The sequence below is a fragment of the Sus scrofa genome, chromosome 13 (assembly GCF_000003025.6).
Source record: "Sus scrofa isolate TJ Tabasco breed Duroc chromosome 13, Sscrofa11.1, whole genome shotgun sequence".
Classification (NCBI taxonomy): Eukaryota; Metazoa; Chordata; class Mammalia; order Artiodactyla; family Suidae; genus Sus; species Sus scrofa.
This window is the reverse complement of record NC_010455.5, coordinates 126297276-126323641: the sequence shown is the minus strand read 5'-3', so window position 1 is coordinate 126323641 and position 26366 is coordinate 126297276. Positions and strand designations below refer to the sequence as shown.

Sequence of the window (26366 nt, the reverse complement as noted above, 5' to 3'; positions counted from 1 at the left end):
TAAATTTTTTCTTTTATCTTTTCAGTAGTATATTCTTTTATGATCAGTATTGGTTCATCTAACTATTATAATCAGTGAGCATTAATATGGCAACTCAACAGGACAGTGGTTCCTGGAAGAGGGAGTTCTGGATGTAAATGCAAGTGTATGTTGAAGCTTCTTGCCTTATTTCTCCTCCTACCTAGATCTCACTCATTTCTGAATCGTGTCTGACCTGATTCTTATTGTCAGAATGAACACTTCCACTTGGGATCCATGTTTATTTTCTTTTTTTGTTTGTTTGTTTTCGTTTTTTTGTCTTTTTGCCATTTTCTTGGGCCGCTCTTGCGGCATATGGAGGTTCCCAGGCTAGGGGTCGAATCGGAGCTGTAGCCACTGGCCTAAGCCAGAGCCACAGCAATGCGGGATCCGAGCCGCGTCTGTGACCTACACCACAGCTCACGGCAATGCTGGATTGTTAACCCACTGAGCAAGGCCAGGGATCGAACCTGTAACCTCATGGTTCCTAGTTGGATTCGTTAACCACTGTGCCACGATGGGAACTCCCATGTTTATTTTCTAATTCAGAAAGAACCTATGCTTTGATGAATACACTTTTCCTATAGTATCAGTCACAAGATTCCTTATTTCCCTTTATTGTCTTTCATAGAGCTACTATTCAATTCTGGAAATCCTGACCTAAGAATTAACTGAAGGGAGTTCCCGTTGTGGCTCAGGAGAAACTAGTATCCTACTAGCATCCATGAGGATGTGGGTTTGATCCCCGGCCTCGACTGGTGGGTTAAGGATCTGGCATTGCTATGGCTGTGGTTTAGGTCACAGATGTGGCTTGTGCCCCCTTGTTGCTGTGTCTGTGGTGTAGGCTGGCGGCTGCAGCTTTGCTTCGACCCCTAGCGTGGGAACTTCCATGTGCTGTAGGTACTGCCCTAAAAAAGCAAAAAAAAAAAAAGGAATAACAGAAAACAAAACTGTGTTATAGGACTACCTAAGATTGCCATGGGGTTGGGGATAGAGATCGCTCCTTCTTACCTCTTCTCTTTACCCATATACTCAGTAACACATTTATTTTCCCCTCATCTTTCTTCCCTTGATCCTCTCCTTCCTTTCTTCCAGAAATTCATGGTAAATGACAAGAAGGAAAGAAAGGGAGATAGAAGGGAGAGAGGAAAGGAGGAATGAAGGAAGGAAAAAGCCTAGATCCAGTAAGAGAAAGACTGGAAAAGAATGACCAAGGTTGGGAGAAACCATAGCTGGGCTTTTAATAACTTATAAGCTTAAGTGTTCCAGCAAAAGGATCAAGGTTACTAGGAAATTGGCAAATTTGTTTTTGATGCTCCAGGATCTTCATACGATTGTTTAAATCAGAATAATTTTTTTTTCTTTTTTCCACAGCAGAGGTATCAGCACTACAAAATTTGTAGGCAAATTTCATGTTTTCCTTCATGCCAAGGCTAGAGTCCATAAGAAGATCTGGGCCCTTAGTAGGTAAGCTTTTGGGACACCTCCATGAATGTCACAAGGATGAGCCTGGCATTATAAAAGGTGATTTTAACTACGGTTGTTTATGAGAAATCCAATCATACTTCCTTAACAAACTTCCCACATATTAGTGTTTCTGTATTTACAAATGAGTACTAAGGTATCTGTCACCCTAGGATAATTCTCTCAACATATAGCTACCAAACACTTTGCAAATAAAATGAGGTTTCCATTTTTTTTTTTTTTTTTACAATGAATTTGTAATAATGGAAAGAACCAAGTTTTAACCTGGGCACTGCCACTTATGGCTTGGACTTCTGTTTCTCTCTGCACATCATTTTCTTTATCAAAAGAATGATAGACCTAGGAGATGACTTCAAGGTACTTTCTACTCTAAATACCACTTCTACTCCAGTATTACATTTGCTCTAAATTCTTAAGGAGGCATCCAGACCTTGAAATGAAGTATTTTCTGCTTGAAGGTTGCACCATCACTAAACACACACACACACAAAATGATTTTCTTAGGATCTGTGTAGTTTTTGAAAGTCAAAAGTCATCTTTAAATTTGTACGTTCATATCATGGACTTAAAAAATTTCATGGTGCTTCATCAGATGAATTTGGTGAATTATTCACATAACAGTGTTTCTAGCAGTATTGCTGATGTGCAAAAAGCAAAATACACATGAAACACACCAAAAACATAATTAACTAGACTTGCATTTCTGCATACCTAGGCACTTCCTGTTTTGAACTATGAGTAAAAAGATAGCCATATCTTTTTTCTCACCCCACAAGTCACTTAAATCTGTTCTCATGAAATTTCCAGCTCCATTATCCCTTATGAAGTGGCTTTATAAGGTTATGTAGACTACTAGTAGTGTTACGTGGCAGTAAAAGCGGCTATCCCTCAATATTTTTATAACATTAATCTGATACTATCCTCTGTTTAACAATAGTCAACAATTTCACATTTTGGCACAGAAAAAGATAAAAAGATCCTTTCTATGACATGTCATATGAGAACTCAGGTTCTCTAGCCTACTGTATCCTACCACTTTTCCCACAACTCAGCTTTGCTTTAGTCCTAATGAACTACTGCTGTGAAGTTTGTAAAACTGTTCTCTAATAAATTCTGTTTTCTTATCTCTATTCTTTTGCATATGCTGTTTCTTTTCTAACATCTTTCCCCTCCTTCTCTATTTGGAAAAATTCTATTCTTTCAGCTAGGGGTCAAATAGGAGATGTAGCTGCTGGCCTACACCCCAGCCATAGCAACACAAGATCCGAGCCTCATCTGCAACGTACACCACAGCTCATGGCAACTCTGGATCCTCAACCCACTGAGCAAGGACAGGGATTGAACTTGCATTCTCATGGATGCTAGTCAGATTAGTTAGTCACTGAGCCACGATGGGAACTCCTGGAAAATTTCTATTCTTTCTTGAAGCCTTGGCTCAGATATCACTCCATAATCTTTCCGCTCACCCAAAGGCCCCCAGAAATTCTCATAGTCATATGCACGAAGCTCCTTTATAAGACTTATCACATGGTAAAAGGATTATTTTATATTTTTGATTCTTTAACTTTTAGTAGTCTATGAATTTTTGGGGAGCAGAGATCTCTGAATTTAATTATTTATACCACATTGTTTCCCCCAGAAAGGATTTACAACAACCCTTGATTCATCCCACTGGGCCAGTGAGGGATATATAGTAGGCTCTCAATAAATATCTACTTAACAAATCAAATAACCTTATAATCTACTGTGTCATTACTAGATATACTGATTCACTAGAGAAGAAAGATCACAGAAAATCTAGGAGATAATTCTCCTGCTGAGTTTTGTCATCTCTACTATTTGTTCTGTTATCAAAGGAACAGAAATTGAAAACAGACACACACAAAAAGCTATGCAACCCACAAACCTACTATTTTGAAAATATGCATTCCATATTGATGAGCTGTTAACTTAAGTAGAACCAAGTGAATAGGTGAAGAACAGCATGGTATAACAAACTCATCTTCTCTTGATTGCCTGATTTGTTATGGAATCTTGGAGAAATCAGTCACTCCCTTTGTTTTGCCTTATATTTCTCTAAAACCATCAAAGGGGAGACAGCACATTCCACAAAGGCAATTTTGAAGAATAAACAAGAACATTGCCTAATACTGAAAGTCAGAAGGCCTAGATTCTACAGGTAGCTATGACATAAATGAGCTGTGATCTTAGGGAATTACTGTGACTCTCTGGTTCTCAATTTTCACCAATGAAATTTATCAGTAATTCTCAAAACTTCTTTTTGTTTGTTTGTTTTTCTTTCCACCACCTGGGAAATCTGGCACACTCCACCAGCTAAATTTTCTCAGAGGAATAGTGTTTTCTCACTGGAGGTAGGCCTAAGGTTTGTCAGAATCACAATGTATATACAAGGTAGGTGTGTGTGGGTGTGTAGGTATAGTGATAAAGTTCCCTCAGGAGGTTCTTAGTCTTCAAGTTGAGAATCAGGAAACTCCCTCCAGATCCCTTTAGCAAAAACAATCTATGGTTTTATAATTTTATGAATGAATAGTACGAATGGCACAGAAAGGACAGTAGAGTAAAATGGAGACTGATTGCAAAATATATTAGTTGGATAATAAAAAGTATTATCACTAAAAAGCCATGTGCTGGTATATGCCCAGGAGCAGGATTGCTGGATCGTGTGTTAGTTCTCTATTTAGTTCCCAAAAGTACCTCCATAATGTTTCTGTAGTGGTTATACCAATTCACATTCCCACCAACAGTGAAGGAGGAATACTACTCAGCCATAAAAGAGATAAACTAATGCCACTTGCAGAAACAAGGATGGAACAAGAGATTCTCATACTAAGTGAAGTAAGCCAGAAAGAAAAAGACAAATACCACATGATACCACTTATTTGTGGAATCTAAAATATGGCACAGATGATCCTATCTACAAAACAGTAACAGCTCATGGCCAAGGAGAGCAGACTTGTGGTTCCCAGGAGGGAGTGGGATGGACGGGTAGTTCAGGGTTTTTGGATGCAAACTGTTATATTTGGAATGGATGGGCAATGGGGCCCTATTGTACAGCACAGGGAACTGTGTGTGATTGGGTCACTGTGCTGTACCACAGAATTTGAAGAAACACTGTAAATCAACTATACTTTAATAATAATAATTTAAAAAGCCATGTGCTACCAACAAGAACAGAGACCGGTTTACGGAAATTTAGGCTGTGCCTCTTACTATCTTATTTGCATTACCTTGGACAGGTACTTCAGACCTTTGGACTGAATTTTCTCATCTGTAAAATCTGCATACAAATGCCTCCCTGCAGTGGGGTTAAGTCTGACCAGCGGTGTAAAACATTCAGCATGGTGCTTGGAACATAGTCAGTACTTATTAAATGGCTGTCAAGTGTTATGAGGCCAATCTGTGCTTTAAAGACTAGGGTTCCACTTCTGGTTTAGAACCTCATGTAACTCAGCTCCTAGAATAAATTATCTAGAACTACTGTGAGTGAAATTAATATCGAAGTTATTTTAATGTATTTTATATTTACTCAGTGACCCAAAGAAACTTGTTAATAACTGAAATTCCAGAAAATCTTACATGTAGCCATCATAAGAGATTGGCTTCAAGTTTATACGAAAACACATAAAGCCCAAACAACCTATATCATGATGTTCTAATACTTTCAGTTCTGCAATAACACAGTGAGCATTCTCTGAACACTAGATGTGTGTCAGGCCTTGCTGTGAGTAATTTACATTAATATTAACTTATTCAATCCTCAAAAACACTATCATAAATACTATTATAATCACCCCTATTTTGCAAATAAGGAAACTGGCACAGAGAGGTAAAAACTGCTTAAAGCCATTGGGGCAAAGTAGAAATTTAAACCCAGGAAGACAGACCCCAAATCCCAAGCTTTGGACCTGTCTGGTATGGTGGATAATAGTAGGGGCCCTAGGTAAACTGTCAGGAAACCTAAATTCTAGACCTACCTGGGTGTCCTCTAATAAGCTACATTCTTTCTTTCTTTCTCTGTCTAAACCAAAAGATTTAGATTGAACCCAAGGTTCTCAAGCATTAAAATATAAAAATTATTATCCTGGCTCAAATATTATCTGTCCTTTCTGTGTCTTTCTACTTCATACTATCCAGTTTTGAAAGACAAGGATTAGTGTCTGAGGGAAACTCCTTTTTTTTTTTTTTAAACTTAAAAATATATATATATAATTACTTTTTTAGCTACTGTTTTCTTTTGTTTTTCCTGGCATGTGTTATGTTGGCAATACAAACCATTGTGTATACATTTATGTGTTTGTAAATGTTTATGTTGCTATTCTTGCTTATTTCCTTTGTTTAGGAGAAATAATAATTTATAAAACACAAATGGAAAGGAAACAAAATTAGGCAGACCAGATTTCACCAGCAATAGGAGCCTCACAATTACATTTGTCACATTATTTACTGTGTTACTTCCACCCCCACCCCCACTGTAATAATCACTAGCCTCCTTCTTCTGCTTAATTTTTCTCTATGGATTTATCACCATCTGACAGATGATGTCTTTGACTTATTTATGTGTTGTCTTTCCTTAACAGGATGGAAGCCCATCACAGAGGCCTTGTGTCTGTCTAATTGCCTGCTTTTGTGCCAAGGCCTACAACAGTGCCTGTACACAGTAGGTGCACAATAAGCACTGACAAATGGAACTACATTGCCTCTGGATAAGGTGGATCTTAGGGGGACTGAAGGCATGTCACTATTTAACATCTGTTTTCTCATAGCAATATCATTTCCATCATCAGATAGAAGCCTGGGAATAAGCCTCCACTCACCTGTCTGTATTTCAGGTTCTTTGTCATCAGCTTTAACTAATGCAAATGACCTTTAGTCCCCCAAACGGTCTTTTATTTAACAACTGTCTTCTCAACAGTACCCAGCATGATCTTTCATTAGTGTCCTTCATGGATCCTCAGGGCCTTCAGATCAGACTCTAGACTCTTTGGGGGATAGAAAAATCCCTTTTGCTCTGATCACTAATCTTCCTTTTAGTGTCATTTCCTCACTCTAATATCCTAGTCTTACTGCACTTTTTGCAATTCTCTGTCGGTCTCTTTGTACCCACCAACTTGTTCATCTAAAGGCTCTTAAATTCATGGTTTACCTGGCAAAGTACACCACATTCAGCCCCACCATCACCTATGCTGGAAAACCTTTCCCCACTTTTCCAGTCATAATAAGCCATTCTAACTTTTTCCCTCCCATAATACTTTCTACCTAACTCTAGTAAACCATTTATCATATTGTAATTCAGTTATTTTTAAAACTTCTGTTTCTATTTCGTAGACTCATATTTAATGGAAATGCCAGGCACAGTACTTGGCACATAGTAGGCCCTTAATAACTGTTGAATAAAGAAATGAAGGAACAAACAAATACCATAAATGTCTTATCTGGAAATCCTTCTTCTAATTTAAAGCATGCTTCTAAATAAATCAGAACCCAAATCCTTACCAACAAGACAAAAGTTTAGAATTTTCCTAGGCTTACCTAAAAGCATCCTGAAGCCTGTCTACGGTATCTCTCGACTTTAAAAGTAACTGTGGTGCTGATGCCATTCCTTCCAATGGTATCTTCCTAGGTGAGCTCCAAATGAAAATCCACCTTGAGCCCAGTGTATCAAGGAGGACGCTGCTATGACAGACACACTGTGGAAGGTAACTAGATGCGCACACCTGAGTTTTATTTCCTTGCTCCGCCAGAGGAGAACCAGAAGCACTAGTACCCCACACCACCTGTGACCAGGTAGAGCATGGGAGATTCCAGGAGAGTAGGATGTGAGGTAGACTGTTTCCAGGATTGCTTTAGAAGCCCAAGAAAAATTTCCTTTAGAATCAGGGTGTCACAGCAGCTGCCGGAAGATACCACACATCCAAAATTAAGAGTGGGAACTAAGTTGAAGAATCAGGTAATCAGTGTTTGGCTTCCTGAACCATCTTGATGAAATAAAATACCAAAATTCACATATACATTGACACTCCTGCTGGTGCCCTAAAATAGCATCAACTTCCGATTGAGTGAGCCAATTGCTAGCTATTGCAATGAACTCTTCTACCTGATAATATGTCAATAGGGTGACCTTATTTTCAAGATGAGTTCCTTTCTCCTTGCTTTCTCTCATTTCTACTTTGGCAGTGAGACTGAACTTGGCTTTTCCTGAGACTTACTAGATTAGACGAAGCTACTACGGATGAACTACTAAAAGTTAAAAGTAAACTGTTTCCATGTGTGAAAGAAAGCTACACTGGATTGGGATGAAGTGTTGGGAAAAGGGAGTTTCTGGATTTAAATAATGCTAAAATCACAAGAGCCAGGTTTCAAGCTCAAGAGGGAACAGAGGAATAGAAATGTGCATCAGTGTTGTTAGCAAAAACAGTTTTACATTCAGCATTTGTCATATCTTCTGGAGTAAGTGGCTGGGGTGGGCACAATTGTCCTTGTAGGGGAGCAAAGGCAGTGTCCCTGTATACATCTGGTACCCGCAATCAGAGGAAATCATATCATATGAAAAAAGTCTCCCCAAGAGAAGCAGAGGGAGAAATAGAATGGAATTTGGAAGAAAAGTCATATGATGGCACCGGCTTTGTGGCTCAATCTTCTGTCAGGCCTAGTTAGCTAATCTACAAGCTATAGTCATAGGCAAAGTATGTACAGTGGTGAGAAGGCAGTCACTGGGTTCAAACTATAATTCCAATAATTAATTAATAGACTCGGGGAAATTATTTAGCTTCTTTGTGGTTCAATTCCCTCATCTATAAAAGAACAGTACCTACACCTCACAGGGTTATAGTCAAGAAATATGTGTAAAGCATTTAAAACCTGTAGTATAAAGTGACTGCTCAGTATATGCTAGTCTTATTTTAAACAGAAACAAGTCAGACTAGAGAATCTCTACTGCAAGCAAAAGTCTTAATGGAGTGCCATGGAGAGATTTAAGAACTCATATACCTCCAGCTCCTCATGTTGCCCTAAGGGAAAGATCAAGATAAGGAAGATGCTGTCTTTCTTCACAATGATCTTATAGTAAAGCAGAAGGTACAGACATATAAACATATATTAAGAATATTACATAGTATATATAACACATATCTATATGCAGGTATGCATATATAAATGAGAAATAAAGCTTATAAAATTATGATGAAAATACAACAGTAACAAAAATTATAAAGAAATTAATTTTGACTTTGGAATTAGAGACTACATTCTAGAGGAGGTTACAGTGTCTTTCTCTCTATACCAAGCCCCATTTTTTAAAAAAAGCTACATTTGCAAGTAAGGTAGACTATATATCTGGATCCTGGACTCCAGCAGGACAAAATCTTTATTTCTCTTTAATCATTCACATCAATAATCCAAGTAAGGTAAATTCAAGGAAGCAGCAATTCTACCCTGGCCAAGTTTCTGTTATTTTGCTGTCCCCCTGCTCCCTACCAACTGACAAAGGTAAACTTGGATTATATGTGGTCCACGCTTGTCCTGTCTCTGATTCGCCTCTTATTGCTCCATAGATATCACAGGTACATTTCAGAATGGTCTGGACAACTGCTGACAGGTCCCAAATTCTCCTGGTTGGAATGCTTTAACCAAGGCAGGAAATAAACACTCAGCAGACTATAGTCAAAGAAAACATTAACTATGTTTTCTACTATCTGCAATTCTTAGCCTAGTAGTAATACACTCTTTGTTCTACTCAAAAACACTCTATATTGATTATGCTGACACTGACAGTAAAGCCGTGTGGTGATTGGCTTTATTTTAATTCTTTTTACTTCACATCTCAGATGAGAAAGTGGGTTATGATTCATCTTGCTCAATCTGAGTCAAAATTCATTTTTGTCTCTTTTCAATTAGTTCTTCTGCATTCCACATTTAAAAAACAAGAGTAGTTGGCTCAGCAAATAAGAACATTGTGGTATGGCTTTGTGTGTTGCTTTCTCACACACCATGACCGGAAAACACTTTTTGTAATGATATTCCAATAACAAGAGAACATCATAAGAAAACACAAAGAGTTAATTCAAATAGAAACAAACACTAACATTAAAAATTCAGAGGGGCTGATTATTATACACTAATCATAAGCAGCATAAATCAAGATAGATTCTGCATTAAGAAGCACTACTAACTCCTAAATTTTTGATTTGTTATGGTTCAGAATGCATTTTCACATCTATTTATTTAACTTGATCCTCACAATAATTTTATAAAATATAGATAGAGACAATCTTTTCTTAATAAGTAACTAAAATTCAAAAAGTTTCAGAGGTTATATAAAATTGCTTAAAGTACATGTAATGTAACCCAAAAAACTTACATTAAGAATTTGGTTCTACTTCTTAACTTGTCCTTGGATAAGCTGATTTCTCTGGCAAAATGATAACTCTGAAAATGATAACTCTAATCTTAAAACTGCTAAAAGAATGTTTTTAAATAATGCATAATATGTTCTAAAGCACATTGCAAATGTCAAATGGCACCAATGTCACACACACAAGATACAAGACCTACGCTTGGATTTCCAGACTCCAAGCCCAGTGCTAGTTTCATTATGCCCTGTAACAAAAGACGAATTATCTATTTCTATGATAATGCACTGAAGACCATTACCGTATTAATGGTTACCAATATTAATATTATTTATATATGCCAAGTATCATTAATGAATGTATTAAATGAGAGAAATCCTTAAACAGTGATTCTAAAATATCCAACTCAGTACACAACATTCCTTATACATTACAATTCTAGTCTGTGTTACATTTATTTATTTATTTATTGTCTTTTTGACATTTCTTAGGCCGTTCCCATGGCACATGGATGTTCCCAGGCTAGGGGTCTAATCAGAGCTGTAGACGCCTGCCTATGCCACAGCTACAGCAACAAGGGATCCAAATTGCGTCTGCGACCTACACCACAGCTCACGGCAACGCCAAATTCTTAACCCAGTGAGCAAGGCCAGGGATCGAACCCTCAACCTCATGGTTCCCAGTCGGATTCGTTAACCACTGAGCCACGACAGGAACTCCCCCCTATTCTGTGTTTATTAAATGAGACTTAAAGCTACTCTAACTGGGAGTTCCCTTCATGGCTCAGCGGTTTTTGAAACTGACTAGGATCCATGAGGATGCAGGTTCGATCCCTGGCCTTGCTCACTGGGTTAAGGATGTGGTGTTGCCATGAGCTGTGGTAGAGGCCACAGATTCGGCTCGGATCCCGCATTTCTGTGGCTGTGGCATAGTCTGGTAGCTGTAGTTCCAATTCGGCCTGGGAACTTCCATATGCTGCTAGGTACGGCCCTAAAAAAAGCTACTCTAACTGATGTGAATCTTCATAGACCTTAGGGAATAAGGAACAGTATTGAGCAGATTATAAAACAGTCTAGGAAATATAACTCTTGAGTTTCTTTTCTAATTCTTCTGAAGCAAGCAATGTTGTAATTCTACACAGGGCAGCTATTTTCCCACTTACCTCTGTTTTAACAGTATACAGAGGACAATATATGAAAAGTATTTGAGATAAATAAGTTGAGGCCAAAGGATACCAAGACATCATGAAATCTAATCTCCTAATACAAGAGATGAAGTCCATGGAAAAGAGGCTGGGCTAAGATGTCAGAACAGGTCAGTGGGAGAGTGGCTGGCCCAGAATGTAGCCTCTGATTGCTTAATGCCGGAATCTTTACACTATACTGCCTCTCATGATAACATGATGATGCTGAATGTAAAAAAAAATTTTTATTAATAAAACTTAACTCAATGGGTAACTCTGATGACATTGTTTCAGTATAATATTCCATCAATTTATATTCTGGTTTAATTATGTCCACATTTCTCAATATCTTGAATATTAGAGGGTTCAGGGATGAACATTTTAAATTTAATTATGGTATTCAATTTTCTCTCTTTTAGGGGAAAGAAATAAGTGCTTTAGTCCATCAAATCAAAGTATGGATGATATGGATAAAGATAAAATAGGTTAAAAAGCAAATTATTTCATTTGAACAAATATGCTAGGAAATTAATAGTACAGATAGTTTACATATATGGTAAAAATTATGACTGTGGCTTCCAGTGGCCAAAGAATGGGAAGTTCTTGAGTTGTAAGATTTATAATTGGCTCTCTGACTTTGCCATGACCATAGGGCTGAATGGTGGTGGGTGTGTGTTGGGGGGTCAATAGAGGTTAATAACTGTTTTCCATTACCACCTGCCTACTACACTGTCTTGCCTCCTTCAGCAAGTCACTCCTGCACAGTATTTTTACTCTTTCTCGCTGAGTTTTAACAAATGATGTTCACTTCCAAGTAGAAGTGGTGCCAGGCCCAGGACTCATATAAGTTGAAGATTTGATAGAGAACCAAATGGGGACTGAGGTCAGAACTGTGCAGTGGTATAATGAATCTGGGAGAACTTAACATGACACTGCTGGCATTGGAGTCAGAATTAGGAAGAAAATCAGGATAAAGCCATTAATTTGGACCTGCATCTGGGACTTCCCAGCTTATTGGCCTTGGATATTTTTTTCTCTTGTATTTCTCTTAAAGCATTCAATTGTCTTTTCTGAGAACTCTATCTGCAAATAGTTCATTGCCAACAGGCCTGTATTCCTCACCAATAGTTGTCTCTTCATGTGGACTTCTTTGGCATTTTATCTGGCACAGGTCAGCTGGCAATAGTGGCAAAAGCCCCTGAACCTGGATGAAAAAGAATGTATTTTCCACTGCCAGTCATGAGCTGTGTTTTCCATCAAAGCTTATGCTGCTAGAGGATTGAACAAACAGTTTCTCTCCTTGGCCATTATGCGACCTTATTTCTTTTATCTCCCATAGCACACACTTCAATGATTGGTGTATAGCAAGTACTCAATAAATATTTGTAGATGAGCGAATCTGTTCAATTAAAAGTACAACAGATGCCTACCAAGTAGAAATCAGCAGATGTTCAAACAATGGCTTTGCTGACAGTCAATTAATTATGCCTCTGACAATTCTAATGTCACTTCAAAGTCTGGAAGGAGATGACTATCTGAGTGTTTTAGAGAAAGTTGTGGGGAAAGTTCAGGTTGGGGGAAAGGAGGGTGGTTTGGAGGGGAAAGGGAGTTGAGTTCACAGTTATCTGTATTTGTGTGTTTAAGATCAGAAAATGCATAATTAGCACTTAGGTTCAGGTCTCAGCTCTACCATGTTGTGGTACACAACCACAGAAAACCTACGAATTGAAACTTTCTTTTGCCATATACAATGTATGCCCCACCAACTCATTCTCTCTCAGGATATCAAACTTGTTTCCACAGTTATTAGGTAAAAGATGCTTGATGATAAAGTAAAAATCTCTTTTCTACTCTGCTTTTCATTCTCCAGTGATGAAGAGAATGGTGATCCCAATGCAGTGGAATAAGTGGGTGTATCCATGGTTTGCATGAAGACTGTATGAAACACCCACCCTGCATAGTGCTTCCCAGCCTTGAATGGGCCTAGGGTAAGAGAATGACTTGGCTCACTGGGTTTCTATGGAAAACACAGGTAAGCCTGGGGAAATGACTTTTTTTCAATGTGATGCCCTGCCTGTCTGCCCCAATTATATTTGAATAGAAGAAAATTGAGGAGGTAAGAGATTGTTCTGGGAACCAAGGCCCACGAAGGAACCCCAGAGAGGGGGAAATGTGATCTAAAACTTAAGAAAAGAAAATCCTAAGTGTGCAACTTATCCATTGACCAATTAAAATCTTTAATTTTCACAGAAAACACATGGAAATGAGTTCAAATTCAAGGGTATCGATCTAGTTTTGACTGAAGATCAATGAATGTAGCAATCATGCGTTGCTTTATCTTAAAACATTCTCTAGTGCCTTTAAGTGACTTAAAAAAGGAATGAGAGGAGTTCCCATCGTGGCTCAGCAGTAGCAAAACCAGCTACTATCCATGAAGTTGGGTTCAATCCTTGGCCTCAGTCAGTGGCTTAAGGATCCAGCATTGCTGTGAGCTTTGGTGTGGGTCACGGATGTGGGTACGATCACGTGTTGCTGTGGCTGTGGCACAGACCGGCAGCTGCAGCTCTGATTCCACCAGTAACTTGGGAACTTTTGCCACAGGTGCAGCCCTAAAAAGTATCTCTCTCTTTTACACACACACACATGCACACACAGAATGAGAAAGTCCTGAATTTTATTTAACCCATGGCTCTGTCATTAATTAATTTGTGAACCTAGAAAGCTCCCTTATTTTCATCATGTCTAAAAATACGAGGATTTTCTTAGGTAATCTCAAAGATTCCCTCTAGCTTAAATGTTTTATGGTTCTATAAGCTGCTAAATAAGTATCGGCTAAATAAATGAAGTATTTTCCCTCCACAGTTTACTTTATACCAGGCCTGGCCACAGTGACTACGGAATATCTGCTTATAATTTTTATTCACAGTTAATTAGTTAAATACTAAACATTTCCTATGTGCCAACTATAGTTCTAGGACCAAAGATGGGGCCACAGAGGTGTATGAAAAAAAAAAAAGCGACATCAATCAGAGTGACATTCTAGTGAGGCAGACAGAAAATATACTAGAAGTAAGTAAAAAGATAAGGACAGTATATGTACATAGGTTCTGAAAAGTTATGTATTTTATTTTATTACTTTTTAAGGGCAATGTGTTCTTACCCCAAGTTTGAATAAGGTGAAACCATTTCTGGGTTCATAAAAATAGCAGACCAACCTACTTCCTCACCTTGGTGAATAGCCCTGCCATTCCTTTTCCTGCTAGTAGAGACTAATTTCTTTGTTTAGAAAGGAAATTTTGGTGATAGAGTTCGAAACACTCCCAGCTGTATGACCTTGAACGAGTCACTTGGGCTTTAGTTTTCTGGAAAATGAAAGGTTGTCCTAAATAGTTTCTAAGATTAAATTATTACGATACTATAAATCTAGTTTTCCAAATCAATGCTTAAAAACACACCATGCAGCCAAATTACTTAAAATTTAACGTGTGTTAAGATAGAACACATAGAATGCTTAGATTATTTATTTAGTGTTGTAATCATATATTGCCCTGAGCAAACATTTTACCAGAAATCACCACCACAAAAGGAAATATATCTAATATGTCTCATTAACTAGAAAACATTCTATTCTCATGACCCAGAGGCAACTTAAACAAAAAGCTGGAGAGAAACAAAACCAAGAAATCCATTTTTTCCCCCCAAATCAATACTACCTCTTCTCTAAACCACTTATTTTCTACTTATTCTTGCATTGCGGTTTTGGGGTTCTTAATTAATTAGGTCATTTTCTGGTGAAAATAAGATCCTTAAGGCCTAAAATTCCATCTGTATTAAAGGCAGCTCCCACTTGGAATCACTTTCTAGCTTGTAATCAACAGGAGCACTTAAACCAGTTTGACACAAAATAATAAAAAATAATGAAGTGCAAGTTACTTAACATCAGCCAGTTGTGATCCTCTAAAAACTCTTCAAAGCAGTCACACTGTTCCTTGTACCAATGAAGAAGCTAAAATATCAAGTATGTTCCCTGATTCATCTCATAGTTTATGACCAGTCCAGTAATGTGGTGCTAGGAGAGCGTGGTGGGGTGGAAGGACAACAGGAACGGGACTCAGCAGGCCTGGGCCCCTGTGCAATTCTCCTGCTTAGGGACTTATACTAGTAGGGGTGGTAGAGGGCTCTGAGGAGCGATAACTCCGTTAGTGCCTCAGTCCTCTACTTCTTCATGTGCTAAGTGGAAATAAACATACTGTCTGTTTTGCAGGGCTTCGGTCCAGCTTAAATGCTATAACAAATATAAAAGTGCTTTACAAAGCGTTATATAAATATTGGTTGTAATCACATAATATTGATAAGCTAGAGGGAGCACCAGAAATTAGATGCAAAAGCTTGATTCCCAGGCAAGTTGAGATGCCTCAGTCAACTGAATGTCAGAGTTGGATGGTATTTTTGAAATCCCATAGTCTACTGATTGCTTGAAAACCGATCACTACTTCCCTGACAAGGGGTTATTGGGCTTTGTCCTAGGCTCTTCCAAGAAATTTCTTCTGTCTGTTAAAAAAGTTAATTCATTATACTAAATGATAATTTGCCAACTTCCCCTCACTTGCCTTTGGAGCTAATTTTGGAATAACACATATTAAATTTAATTCTTTTTCGGCATGGAAGTCCTCCAATAGCATTCAGAATGCCAGGTTTTCTTTTCTGTACACCTTCAACAGTGTTTCCAATAGCAATTTCCAGTTTCCTAAGCATCTTAGTTCAATTCCTCTAGCCATGATCATTCACCTTTGGTCTTACTGCTATAGACAAGAGATAGACTATCTACCCCTTTTGGGGGGGGGGCACTCTGCTTCTACTCATGAATATTCACTGGATCTCCATTTTGCTCTCAATTAATAAGATATATAGTACCAAGTATGGTGAGGTGGTTTGATCAATAAAGTGATAGCACATGACAATCCACACCTTTTTTCTCTTAGGGATTAACACATGCCAGGTCCCCACTGCTGCCTCATATCTTCCAATTCTGTCTTTATTGCTTGTCGTTTGAAGCAATAAAGCCTCCTTCCCCTAGAACAAACTTCTGGATTTATGCAAAAATTCTCACTATGCCTGACTAACAATACTCAAGAGATAAACAAAAAAATTCTTAGATAAATGCCAAGTTCTGTGAAGAGAATTTACCTAGTGCTGCTCTAAAGGCATAGGGATTCTTCAAATAACTCACTAAACAATTTTAAGACTCACACACTTCAGTTCTTATTTTTTAGAAGGAGGAATAAGACAACACCATGTAAACATTGCCAAGATAATTACAGCTTCATACTTAAAAATAAGCTGGTAGATATTTTCAGTCCCTCCTTGGAAACATTACATTATTCATTTTCAGAAATACTGTATTCCAAGATTGCTGCCTTAGGGTCTGCACAGCCAGACAGGGTCTGCCTTCTGCCTTAGGGTCTGCACAGCCAGAACACCATTATTTTGGAGAATAATGGTCACAGATACCAAGACCTGTGGAACCACTCATCTACAAACATGTTTTTCAAAATGAATGAAAACACAAAACTTAGAGGCTCTGGGTATATCAACCATCATGGAGAATACCTGGATAAATTCATTGAGCTAGTTCAAGGATATCCAGAGACAAATTCAACTTTTCCTTACATTTTCCCCTCAAAACTATCTGAAAAATAAAAGCTCCAATGCTGGTGGCTCACCTTGTAAGCTCCCTAATTTTCTAGCAATGAAAATTTTCTTCCCCATTAGTCTTCATAGCTAATTTTCAAATCTTCCCTCTCCAATTTTAAGTTCTGAAGTTGACCCTAAATTATAATAATTTATAGTTCATCACCCTTTGTTCTTTCTATGTATCTATCCCTAGAACCGAGAGTCTCCTCCAGTATAAACATTTTCCTAGTTGCCCAGGGAAACAGGCTGCTCTAAGATGTAAGCACTTAACGAAGGCATGTAACCTTGCAAATAATTTGGGCTAAAGATCCACTACATGGTTATCGAATTAGATGAGAATTTCTCCTACCTTCAACTTTCTTCTATATTTCCTCTATTCCCCTGACAGCACAGTGTTTGAGGCCTAGTCAAGTACGTTACAGCCAAAGGAAAGACACTTGGGAATACAGGATGGCCAACATTTAAGTCCAAGTAGATAAAAATGTTCACAGCATGAGAAGCTTATCTTCCCTTCAAAGATCTGGACTTACCATACTGCTATGTTATGATACATCCTCTGTGGCATTTACCTAATACTGTAGTGCAACAGTTATAATTTTTGATGAAGATGGAAAAGGGCATAGAAATACTAAAACTAGCACTTTTCTGAAGAAATCATTAAATAAAAAAAGTCAGCTGAGACTCAGCTGAAGGTTACAACTTGCAATATTTTATCAAGAAATGACTTGAGAAAACACTATGAGTTGTAACTATCAGTGATTTGCCTTCCCCCGAGGTTAAACAGAAGGGCTATAGTCAGCTAGCATGGTTGATAGAGGATATCAGGTGGGCAATCTCCCTACAGAGTATGTGTGAGCCATGACAAAAAGCCTCTCCTTAGTGTCACATCAGTTAATTCAGGAGTTAAAGAGAGTTAAAATATATTGCCAGTGACACTGAAGTCAGGGCTACAGAAGCCTTGGGGACAGTTGGTCTCACCTGAAAATCCTGACTTCAGAAGGGAAAGGATGACATGAAGCAGGAATAGGTAAGCACAGGATAGTCTATGCCTTTCTGTAATGGTAATGAACCAGGATGGACTTGAGATCAGAATATGTCCAAATCCTGAAACTTGTTAGCTGTGTGACCTTGACCAAAGCATTGAGCTTCTCTGAATCTCTGTTTCCTTAACAGAAAAATGACAACATCACCACCAGATATATCAGTCGGATCATGACTATAAATAGGCTTTTTAAACTTGTAGAGCTTTAGTTAAATACCAGCTTTTGTCATCACCACCACGACGGTTATCATCTAACTGACAATAGAAAGCGTATGTGTCCAGTAGAAAATAAGGAAACAGATACAAGAGAAAGGTAAGTTTTAAAATGGTCACATTCAAAAGGCACAGAAATGACTCTCTAGTTCTCCCACCTGCAAAGGGAGTGTTAAGATAATTTATTTGTGACGGCTTCAATACTTTTAGGGAGAGAAAGGGTATCCTTTGTAGCTGTGCAGTTATAGTATCTCTAGTTCTGAAGAGATTCTGCCCTTCTCACAATATGTCTGCATCTATCTGTTTATCTTGTTTCAAAATAAGTTGCTGGGGAGTTCCCGTCGTGGCGCAGTGGTTAACGAATCTGACTAGGAACCATGAGGTTGCGGGTTCGGTCCCTGCCCTTGCTCAGTGGGTTAACGATCCGGCGTTGCCGTGAGCTGTGGTGTAGGTTGCAGACGTGGTTCGGATCCAGCATTGCTGTGGCTCTGGCGTAGGCCGGTGGCTACAGCTCCGATTCAACCCCTAGCCTGGGAACCTCCATATGCCGCGGGAGCGGCCCAAGAAATAGCAACAATAACAACAACAACAAAAAAAGACGAAAGACAAAAAAAAAAAAAAAAAAATAAGTTGCTGGCATAATGATATTTCACCCTACATACTTCAACATTTTGCTCTTAAAAAGCAGGGATACTGTCGTATATAACCATAATGCCATGATCATACCCACAAAATTAAAGCTGATGTACTATATGATACAAAGTACGTATCTATATTCCTCTAACCTTGCCCCAAATACTTTTTTTGATCTATATCCAATCAAGACACGTGCCTTGTATTTGAACGGCAAATTTTTTTCATTTCCTTTATTTTTATTTATTTATTTTTTTTGTCCTTTTTTTTGCCTTTTCCAGGGCTACTCCCACAGCATATGGAGGTTCCCAGGCTAGGGGTCTAAATGGAGCTGAAGCCACCGGCCTACGCCAGAGCCACAGCAACTTGGGATCTGAGCCGCGTCTGCGACCCACACCACAGCTCATGGCAACGCCAGATCCTTAACCCACTGAGCAAGGCCAGGGATTGAACACGCAACCTCATGGTTCCTTGTTGGATTTGCTAACCACGGCGCCATGATGGGAACTCCTCCTTTATTCTTAAATAGTCTCTCACAAAACTGACATTTTTGAAGAAGTTGGGACAATTGCCTTGAAGAATGGTACATCATCTGGTTTTGCCTGTTTCCTAATAGTTGGATTTAGGTTAAATATTTTAACAAGACTACTACATAAGTGATTTTGTGTACTTTCTACTATATCACAACAGCTGGCATATGTCAGATGTCCCATTATTGGTGATGCTAAGTTTCATCACTTGGATTAAGAAAGTTTCCAGTTTTGTGAAGGTATCTTTTCTCCTTTGTACCTAAGTCACCTGCAAGGTGATCTTTGATATCCCTTCCCATACTTTGAAACATACCGTAATTATAGTTCTTTTTAAAAAACTAATTAATTCTCTCTTTATGGCCACATCTGCAGCATGTGCAGTTTCCTGGGCCAGAGGTCGAATCAGAACTGCAGCTGCGGCCCATGTCACAGCCATGGCAACACCAGATCTGAGCTGCATATGCCACCTCCACTGCAGCTTGCGGCAACACTGGATCCTTAACCCACTGAGCGAGGCCAAGGATGAGACCTGCATCCTCATAGAGACAATGCTGGGTCCTTAACCTGATAAGCCACAATGGGAACTCCCTATAGTTCTTTAATTACAAAGAAAAACTGCTAAGAGTGATGGGAAACTCCATAATGAAAAAACAAAACAAAAACAAATACATTCATGCACCGTTCCACTTAAGAGAAAAAGAAATTAGGAGTTGCGTGGAAAAAACCAACATGACCACAGGGGAAACTACTCCACTGACACCTTTTATTTACATTTTGTTCCCTCACAGTCACTGGTGATGCTCATAATCTAGTAGGAGATCTTTGATATGAAAGCACTTAGTGAAAAAAGTCAACTATAGTGTCAATGAAAATTCCAGCATGAAATAGGCAAAGTGATAGAAAAAGCAAGCAGGCAATAGTGTTGAGGTAGTGCTGGGGATGTTAATGCAAGGGCAAGAAGTTCTTTTAGGGTAGTAATTAGCAATGCTATTTCTAGCCCAGGATGGAACTAAGGTAAAATTCTGATGGAGAAAAAGAAATGACCCTTGTTCATCTCTCTTGGGTCAGGCCCTCCTGCTACAAACACACTGACATACTTCCCTCATCTCTGTATGCTCACATAGTACAGGCAGACCCAACACAGTGCTGCATCCCTTGCCTTACTGACATCCCTTTCATGCTTGTCCCTCTCCTGTCCTTCCCAGGAACCTGTGAATCCTATGAGGGCAGACACTCTTCATCTGGGTGACTCTGGCACCCAGCACAGCAGTGGACATGGAGAATTCACTTAGGAAATGTTTAATGTTTAAAGAGGGGAATAAGTCATTCCCTGGCAGACCTGTGGGTTAAGAACCTGGTACTGTCACTGCTGTGGCTCTGGTTACTGTTGTGGCAGGGGTTCTTGGCCTAGAACTTGCATATCCCACAGGCACAGCCTAAATAAATAAATAAATAAATAAATAAAGAGTGGAACAGTAAACAATAGTTCTATTAATTCATCCTTTGCTTCCTGCTTTTACCTAGCCAGTAAGAGAGATTTCTGGCTTTCAAACCAAGGCATTCTGGCTTTGAAGCCCACATTCTTAACCACATTTCATGAAGTAATTCCCATAACCTTTGATCTCAATGTGCAAGCCTCATTATTTAATATAAAGTCCTTAGCTTTAGGCCACTGGTCCCAACCTACCTCTCTAACCTTATATTCCAATATTTGTTCCCTCCCACATGGGTACTGCACTCCAGTGACTTTATACCCTATTGTTAAAATTCTTCTCATCAAAAATGGCATCACTTTCTCTATCATATCACTTCCAATTTCTATTACCATAATTTAAAAACAACTCAAAGGTTATCTACTCCATAAATACTTTCCACTCCTGCCTTGGAATGTCCTATCTCTTTCTGAATTCTTAAAGGATTTGGATTGAACTTTGAATAAATTACTTGTCACTTTCTATCTTGTGTTATGATTAAACACCATAACATTGTACACATTCTCTACTAGACTATAAGCACCTTTAAAGGTAAGATCCATGTCTACCTGGTTCCATATGCCTCCAACATCTACTTAGCAGAGTATCCTGCACATAGGTAGGTTCTTGGTGGATGTCTTCCATGTAAAGTAATTTTCCTTAAATGATTCTGGCCTCAACTCATATTTTGTTCATTCTATCTGCTTACAAGAGAATGTATTCTCTTATTTTCCATTTGTTCAAAGCTGATCTCCTCCATAAAACCTTTTCTAAATATCCAAATTAAACTTCGGAAGTGATGGATATGTTTATTGCCTGGATTGTGGTGATGGGAATACAAGTATATACATACATTCAAACCCACCAAATTGTATACACTAATTAATTGAAGTTCTTTGTGTACTTCAATAAAGCTGAGGGAAAAGCTTTTAGAAGAAAAAAATGTATAAACCTGGAGTTAGGATTCTAATCCAGCCCCGCAATTTATTAGCTGTTGATATTGGGCAAATTACTTAACATTTCTGTGCCTTGATTTCCTAATCTGGAAATAATAATAGCATTTACTTCACAGGGTTATATATTTTTCTGAAAGGATGAAATGAGTTAATTCTTAAAAGGTACACGTTGTATAACAGTGCTGCCATATTGTAAGCACTCAATAAAAGTTAATCATTACTCCACATTCTCTTTCATGGTTTGTAATACTCATTTGGCAATGATTATTTACCAATTGGTGACATATGTTCTATTTTTGTTAGGAACGTAGGTTTAAATCAATTATTATTAATGGATTTTTAATGGGCATATCTTGTCTTCTTAAGTAAAGCATGGGATAACTTTGATGACTGAGCATATTCTACATGCCGAGAACTTGACTAAGTGCTTTCTATAAATATTCCATTCAATACTCACAATAACATTATAAACTAGCCATTATTTCCATATTATAGATAAAATAAAACAAAAAGATGTAAAGAGCAAGCAATTTGTTCAAATTGTCTAAACTAGTGAGTAGGAGAGCTAGCACAGTTCTTGAAGGCCAAAACATACCTGCTTCCCAGAGGGCTTAATATACATTCATTAACACAGTTACTATGTTCAATATCTTTTTAATTGATATTTATCCTGTTGCTGTAATAATTGAAGCATATATATTTGGTATGCTAGCTTTTTGTTTTTAACATACCTTAATGCAGAGACTTTTTTTTGTCTTTTTTTGAATTTTCTAGGGCCGCTCCCTTGGTATATGGAGGTTCCTAGGCTAGGTGTTTAATCAGAGCTGTAGCTGCCGGCCTTCGCCAGAGCCACAACAAGGCGGGATCCAAGCTGCGTCTGCGACCTACACCACAGCTCACAGCAATGCTGGATCCTCAACCCACTGAGTGAGGCCAGGGATCCAACCCGCAACCTCATGGTTCCTAGTCAGATTCGTTAACCACTGAGCCACGACGGGAACTCCGTAATATCCTTTTTTCTAGATGTCATTAAAGCAGTGCTACTCAGAACGCAGTCCATAGATGCCTATTTGACTAAGAAATGTTTAACACTCTGCAATAAGACAAGTATGGAAACAGTATTTACAAAATATTACAGCAATTTAATAGAGTAATTTATTACTGTTAAATCTAATAAAGGTAAAACTGGATCTTCCACTTTGTTTTCTTGTAATTTTACTTTCCTAGTAACTAATTTTAATTATACGCTCTGGAAATATTGGTCTCCAAAAGACTAGGGAGGAAATAGTCTTTCATCAGGAAATTTGAGAGGCACTGCTTTAAAGGGTCCAGGTTTAAGAGCTACCAACTCTTCTCTAAAACGTTCCTGATGTTCTTGATGAACAGAGCTTTTATATTTTATAACATCTGACCTATGACTCTCTTATGCCTCTTAAAATATCTTCCTAGAGTAGTAATTGTTTGTGCTTTTTTCTTATCTCTCTTGAATAATCACAACCTCCTTGAGTATAGGTTATTTACCCTTAACACATTATAACTAGCATATAATTCACAAATTCACATTATACTAAAGAACTGGATTTATTAATTGTTCATATTTAATCACAGGTTTGGAGAAGGGAGAAGTCAAAAAAAATACAAAGGAAACATCTTTTCCTGAACTCAAATAGGGAAAAGATTGAGAGCATAGAGTTTAGATACTGCCCAATTCCACATTTTGTAGATGAATACTTAGATCAGTGAGAGAACTGAACCCACACAGAAATCCTATTGCTGTCTAAAGAAAAGCTAATAAATTGTCAAAAGTTAATTTTTTTGGCCATGACTACAGCATACTAGTAGAAGTTCCTAGGCCAAGGATCAAACACATGCCACAGCAGAGACCCAAACCACAGCAGTGACAATGCTGTATCCTTAACCCACTGACCCACCCAGAAACTCAAAAAATTAATTTTTAAACTCAAATTAGTATGTCAAGAAATTCTGCATTACTCCCTGAAATGTTAGTACAAGATGAACAGACACCACTTTTATTGCAGTCTCACAAAGCAATTTCCAGAACACTCAGGTGTGTACATGCTTATCAACACCCATGCGTCTAGACTCTAGCCTTTGCCAGTGGAGCTGATACTACTCCTAATTACTAATTAAGGAAAACAGAACAGAACCTTTATATCCGAAGTCAGCCCTAGACCCCACTCACCAAAGTATTCGTCGGCGGGTGGATTTTCCATGTCATACAACATCTTCTTGGTCAGGTGCTCGAGCTCATCTTCAGGGCGGAATGAAGGGGGAGCAGCCGGAGGCCCCAGGGGCCCTGTTTGTCCACCCTGAAAGGCAGAAAACACAATATTTAAAGTGGAATCTAGACATCAACCAAAGAAAGCAAGTAGTGTTTGCATCTTAGAAGAAAAGGCAATGGATGCGGTTATTAGGAGACCGGGGTTTAGAATCAGTTTTATCACCTATTCAGTGTCTGGCCTTGGAGGCATCACTTTTTTCACTTGCCTTATCTAGATGAGCCATCTATCAGGCTTTAGAAATCCATGTTTATAAAGAATTGGACTCTTTTTCACCAAATAATTGCTAAGCAGTCACTATGTGCCAGTCGTATATCTATTTTAAAAATATGAATAAATTGAATTTCCCCCCTTAAGGAGCTTACAGTTATGTGAGAGATACAGGTACCTTAATAATTAAAGGTTAAAAAAAAATAGAAAGTCCATAATCAAGTGCAAGGGAGACTGCTCATGTGGCCTGGGAGGAAGAATTTCAGTGGAAGGGTACTGGCACAGACTGGACTTGCTCAACTGAAACAAAGCAAACACACAAATTGAGGTTTCTTATATTCAGGTGAGGAAAAAACCAAGTGGCATAAGGAGCTCCCAGCAGTTGCATATTTATGGGCCATGTATAAAGTTTAATATAGAAAAGAAGATGAATTTTTTTGGACACAGGGGTCTAGGGAGTGAAGGGCTTGTGTTCTAGTTAATAAGGTTAAGTAATCCCCCCACCGACCCAAGGCACTGCAAAAACCAGATAGCAAGTGAGGAGGTAAATCATTAACAATGACACTAGCTTGGTGTTTAAATACTGTGGATGGACCTGAATTATAGCAATGTAAGGGATTCAAATGATAGGTGAAAAAAAAATTGAGGTGATCAACCAAGAATCCAAAGTATGTAAAGAAAGAAGAAATACCAGATATAAAATAAATACCATATGTAAAATAGCTTATGCAATGTAAATAAGAGGAAATTTATTAATTTTATTTTGCCTATGTTCTATCTTTGACCATTTCTAATTTGGCATCCCAATATCTTCAGTCAAAATGTTAGAAACAGAAAGACTGTTATTAAAGGTTTAGAAATTACGGTGACAAAGTTCTCTGTGGCTAATGAGACTGGGACTGTACTTCTGTGATGTTTATACATTCTTAATTGTTGATCAAGAATTTTTCTTTTTATGAATAGTTTACAAGAATCAGTCCAACAAAACTTGAAGCTCAAATATTCATTCATCCATTATCTTCACTAAACCAAATGAGTTTTTGGATATTAAAAAAACCATAAAGTACAAATCTCTAAAGGTTCATTATTACTACCACCATTTACTTCAACAACTTAAAGGTGGGTATTAATTATCTGCGTTATGTCTAAGGCATGAAATGTCTTCTAAACATACATGAAGTTTTTGACCTATTCTTCATAATTGTCTTTCGTTTCTAGGCTTTTAATTATTGGCAGAAAGATGGAGTACAGACATGCAGAAGGCTAAAGAGGCTGAGCATTTTTTTTTTTTTTACGTTGGTCATTAATCTTAGCTCTGAGATTTTATTTCATTGCTGGACAATTTGGATTGGAGACTGGACAGCAGTGAATAGACTATGGCATGTGCTAGGAGACAGGGACAAAAAGTAGAGCTGCATGCTGGCATCTGAAGAATCATTACCTCATTTAACTCATTGTCAGGTAAAGAAATTGACACCCCAAGGACCAGGGAAACGCTAGTTAGAATAAAATCAGGGCAAGGGCCCATCCTAGATTCATTCATGTACCCTATAAACATTAAATGTTCAGCTTAGGTTCTCCACTAAACTGCAAGTAATGCTTGCCCTAGAGAGTCACTGTGAAAGTTAAGGAAGTTTTTGAATCATTCACATTTCTTTTGCTTATTAGTTTATCTGCACATTCTTACAGTGTCTATTTTGTGTACCCTGGGAGGTGCACAAAGATGTATTCACAGTCGTTGCCTTTGAGAGACTGGATTCTAGCAGGGATGAGAAAGAGAGAAACATAGACAATTACTTATAAAAAGTACACTATATTGGTGGGAGTGTTTATACAAATGAACACTGCAGGGATGATTTGCTAATATTAAGCTTAATACTGTTCATGTGCTATCCACTTTAAGGAAAATTTTACAGAAATACATAACAACATAAAATTATTGTGGCTAGAGGCAGTGAAGGGATACACACTGTGGCCCTGGCATTATGGTTGGAGGTAGAGATTTAACTTAGGTGAACTTGTGAACCTTTCAGAACTTCAGATCCTCTTCTATAGAATGGATTTGACAATGCTACCCCACAGTCTGGAAGAATTAAAATGAGATGACTTGCATTTCATGCTATATAGAGCTTAACTACTTTCAAACCATAGTGAAAATGGGACTCTGGATTCCCTAACCTGCCTCTAAGAGAGGGTACTATTCCAGGTCAACATTGAAGATGAGATGGGAAAATTACCTACACCTTTTTTTTTAAAAGTTT

At 38.2% G+C, this 26366-nt stretch overlaps 1 protein-coding gene across 6 annotated transcripts in view; it reads right to left on the bottom strand.

Annotated features, from left to right (window-relative positions):
* The window catches only part of LPP (LIM domain containing preferred translocation partner in lipoma), a 696555-nt gene that overhangs the window by 155286 nt on the left and 514903 nt on the right, over nt 1–26366 (bottom strand). For all 6 annotated transcript variants that reach the window (XM_021071250.1, XM_021071246.1, XM_021071248.1 and 3 more), the window contains one exon: nt 23799–23925. In XM_021071250.1, the coding sequence (XP_020926909.1) occupies nt 23799–23925 (127 nt within the window). The remainder of the gene's footprint in view (nt 1–23798; nt 23926–26366) is intronic.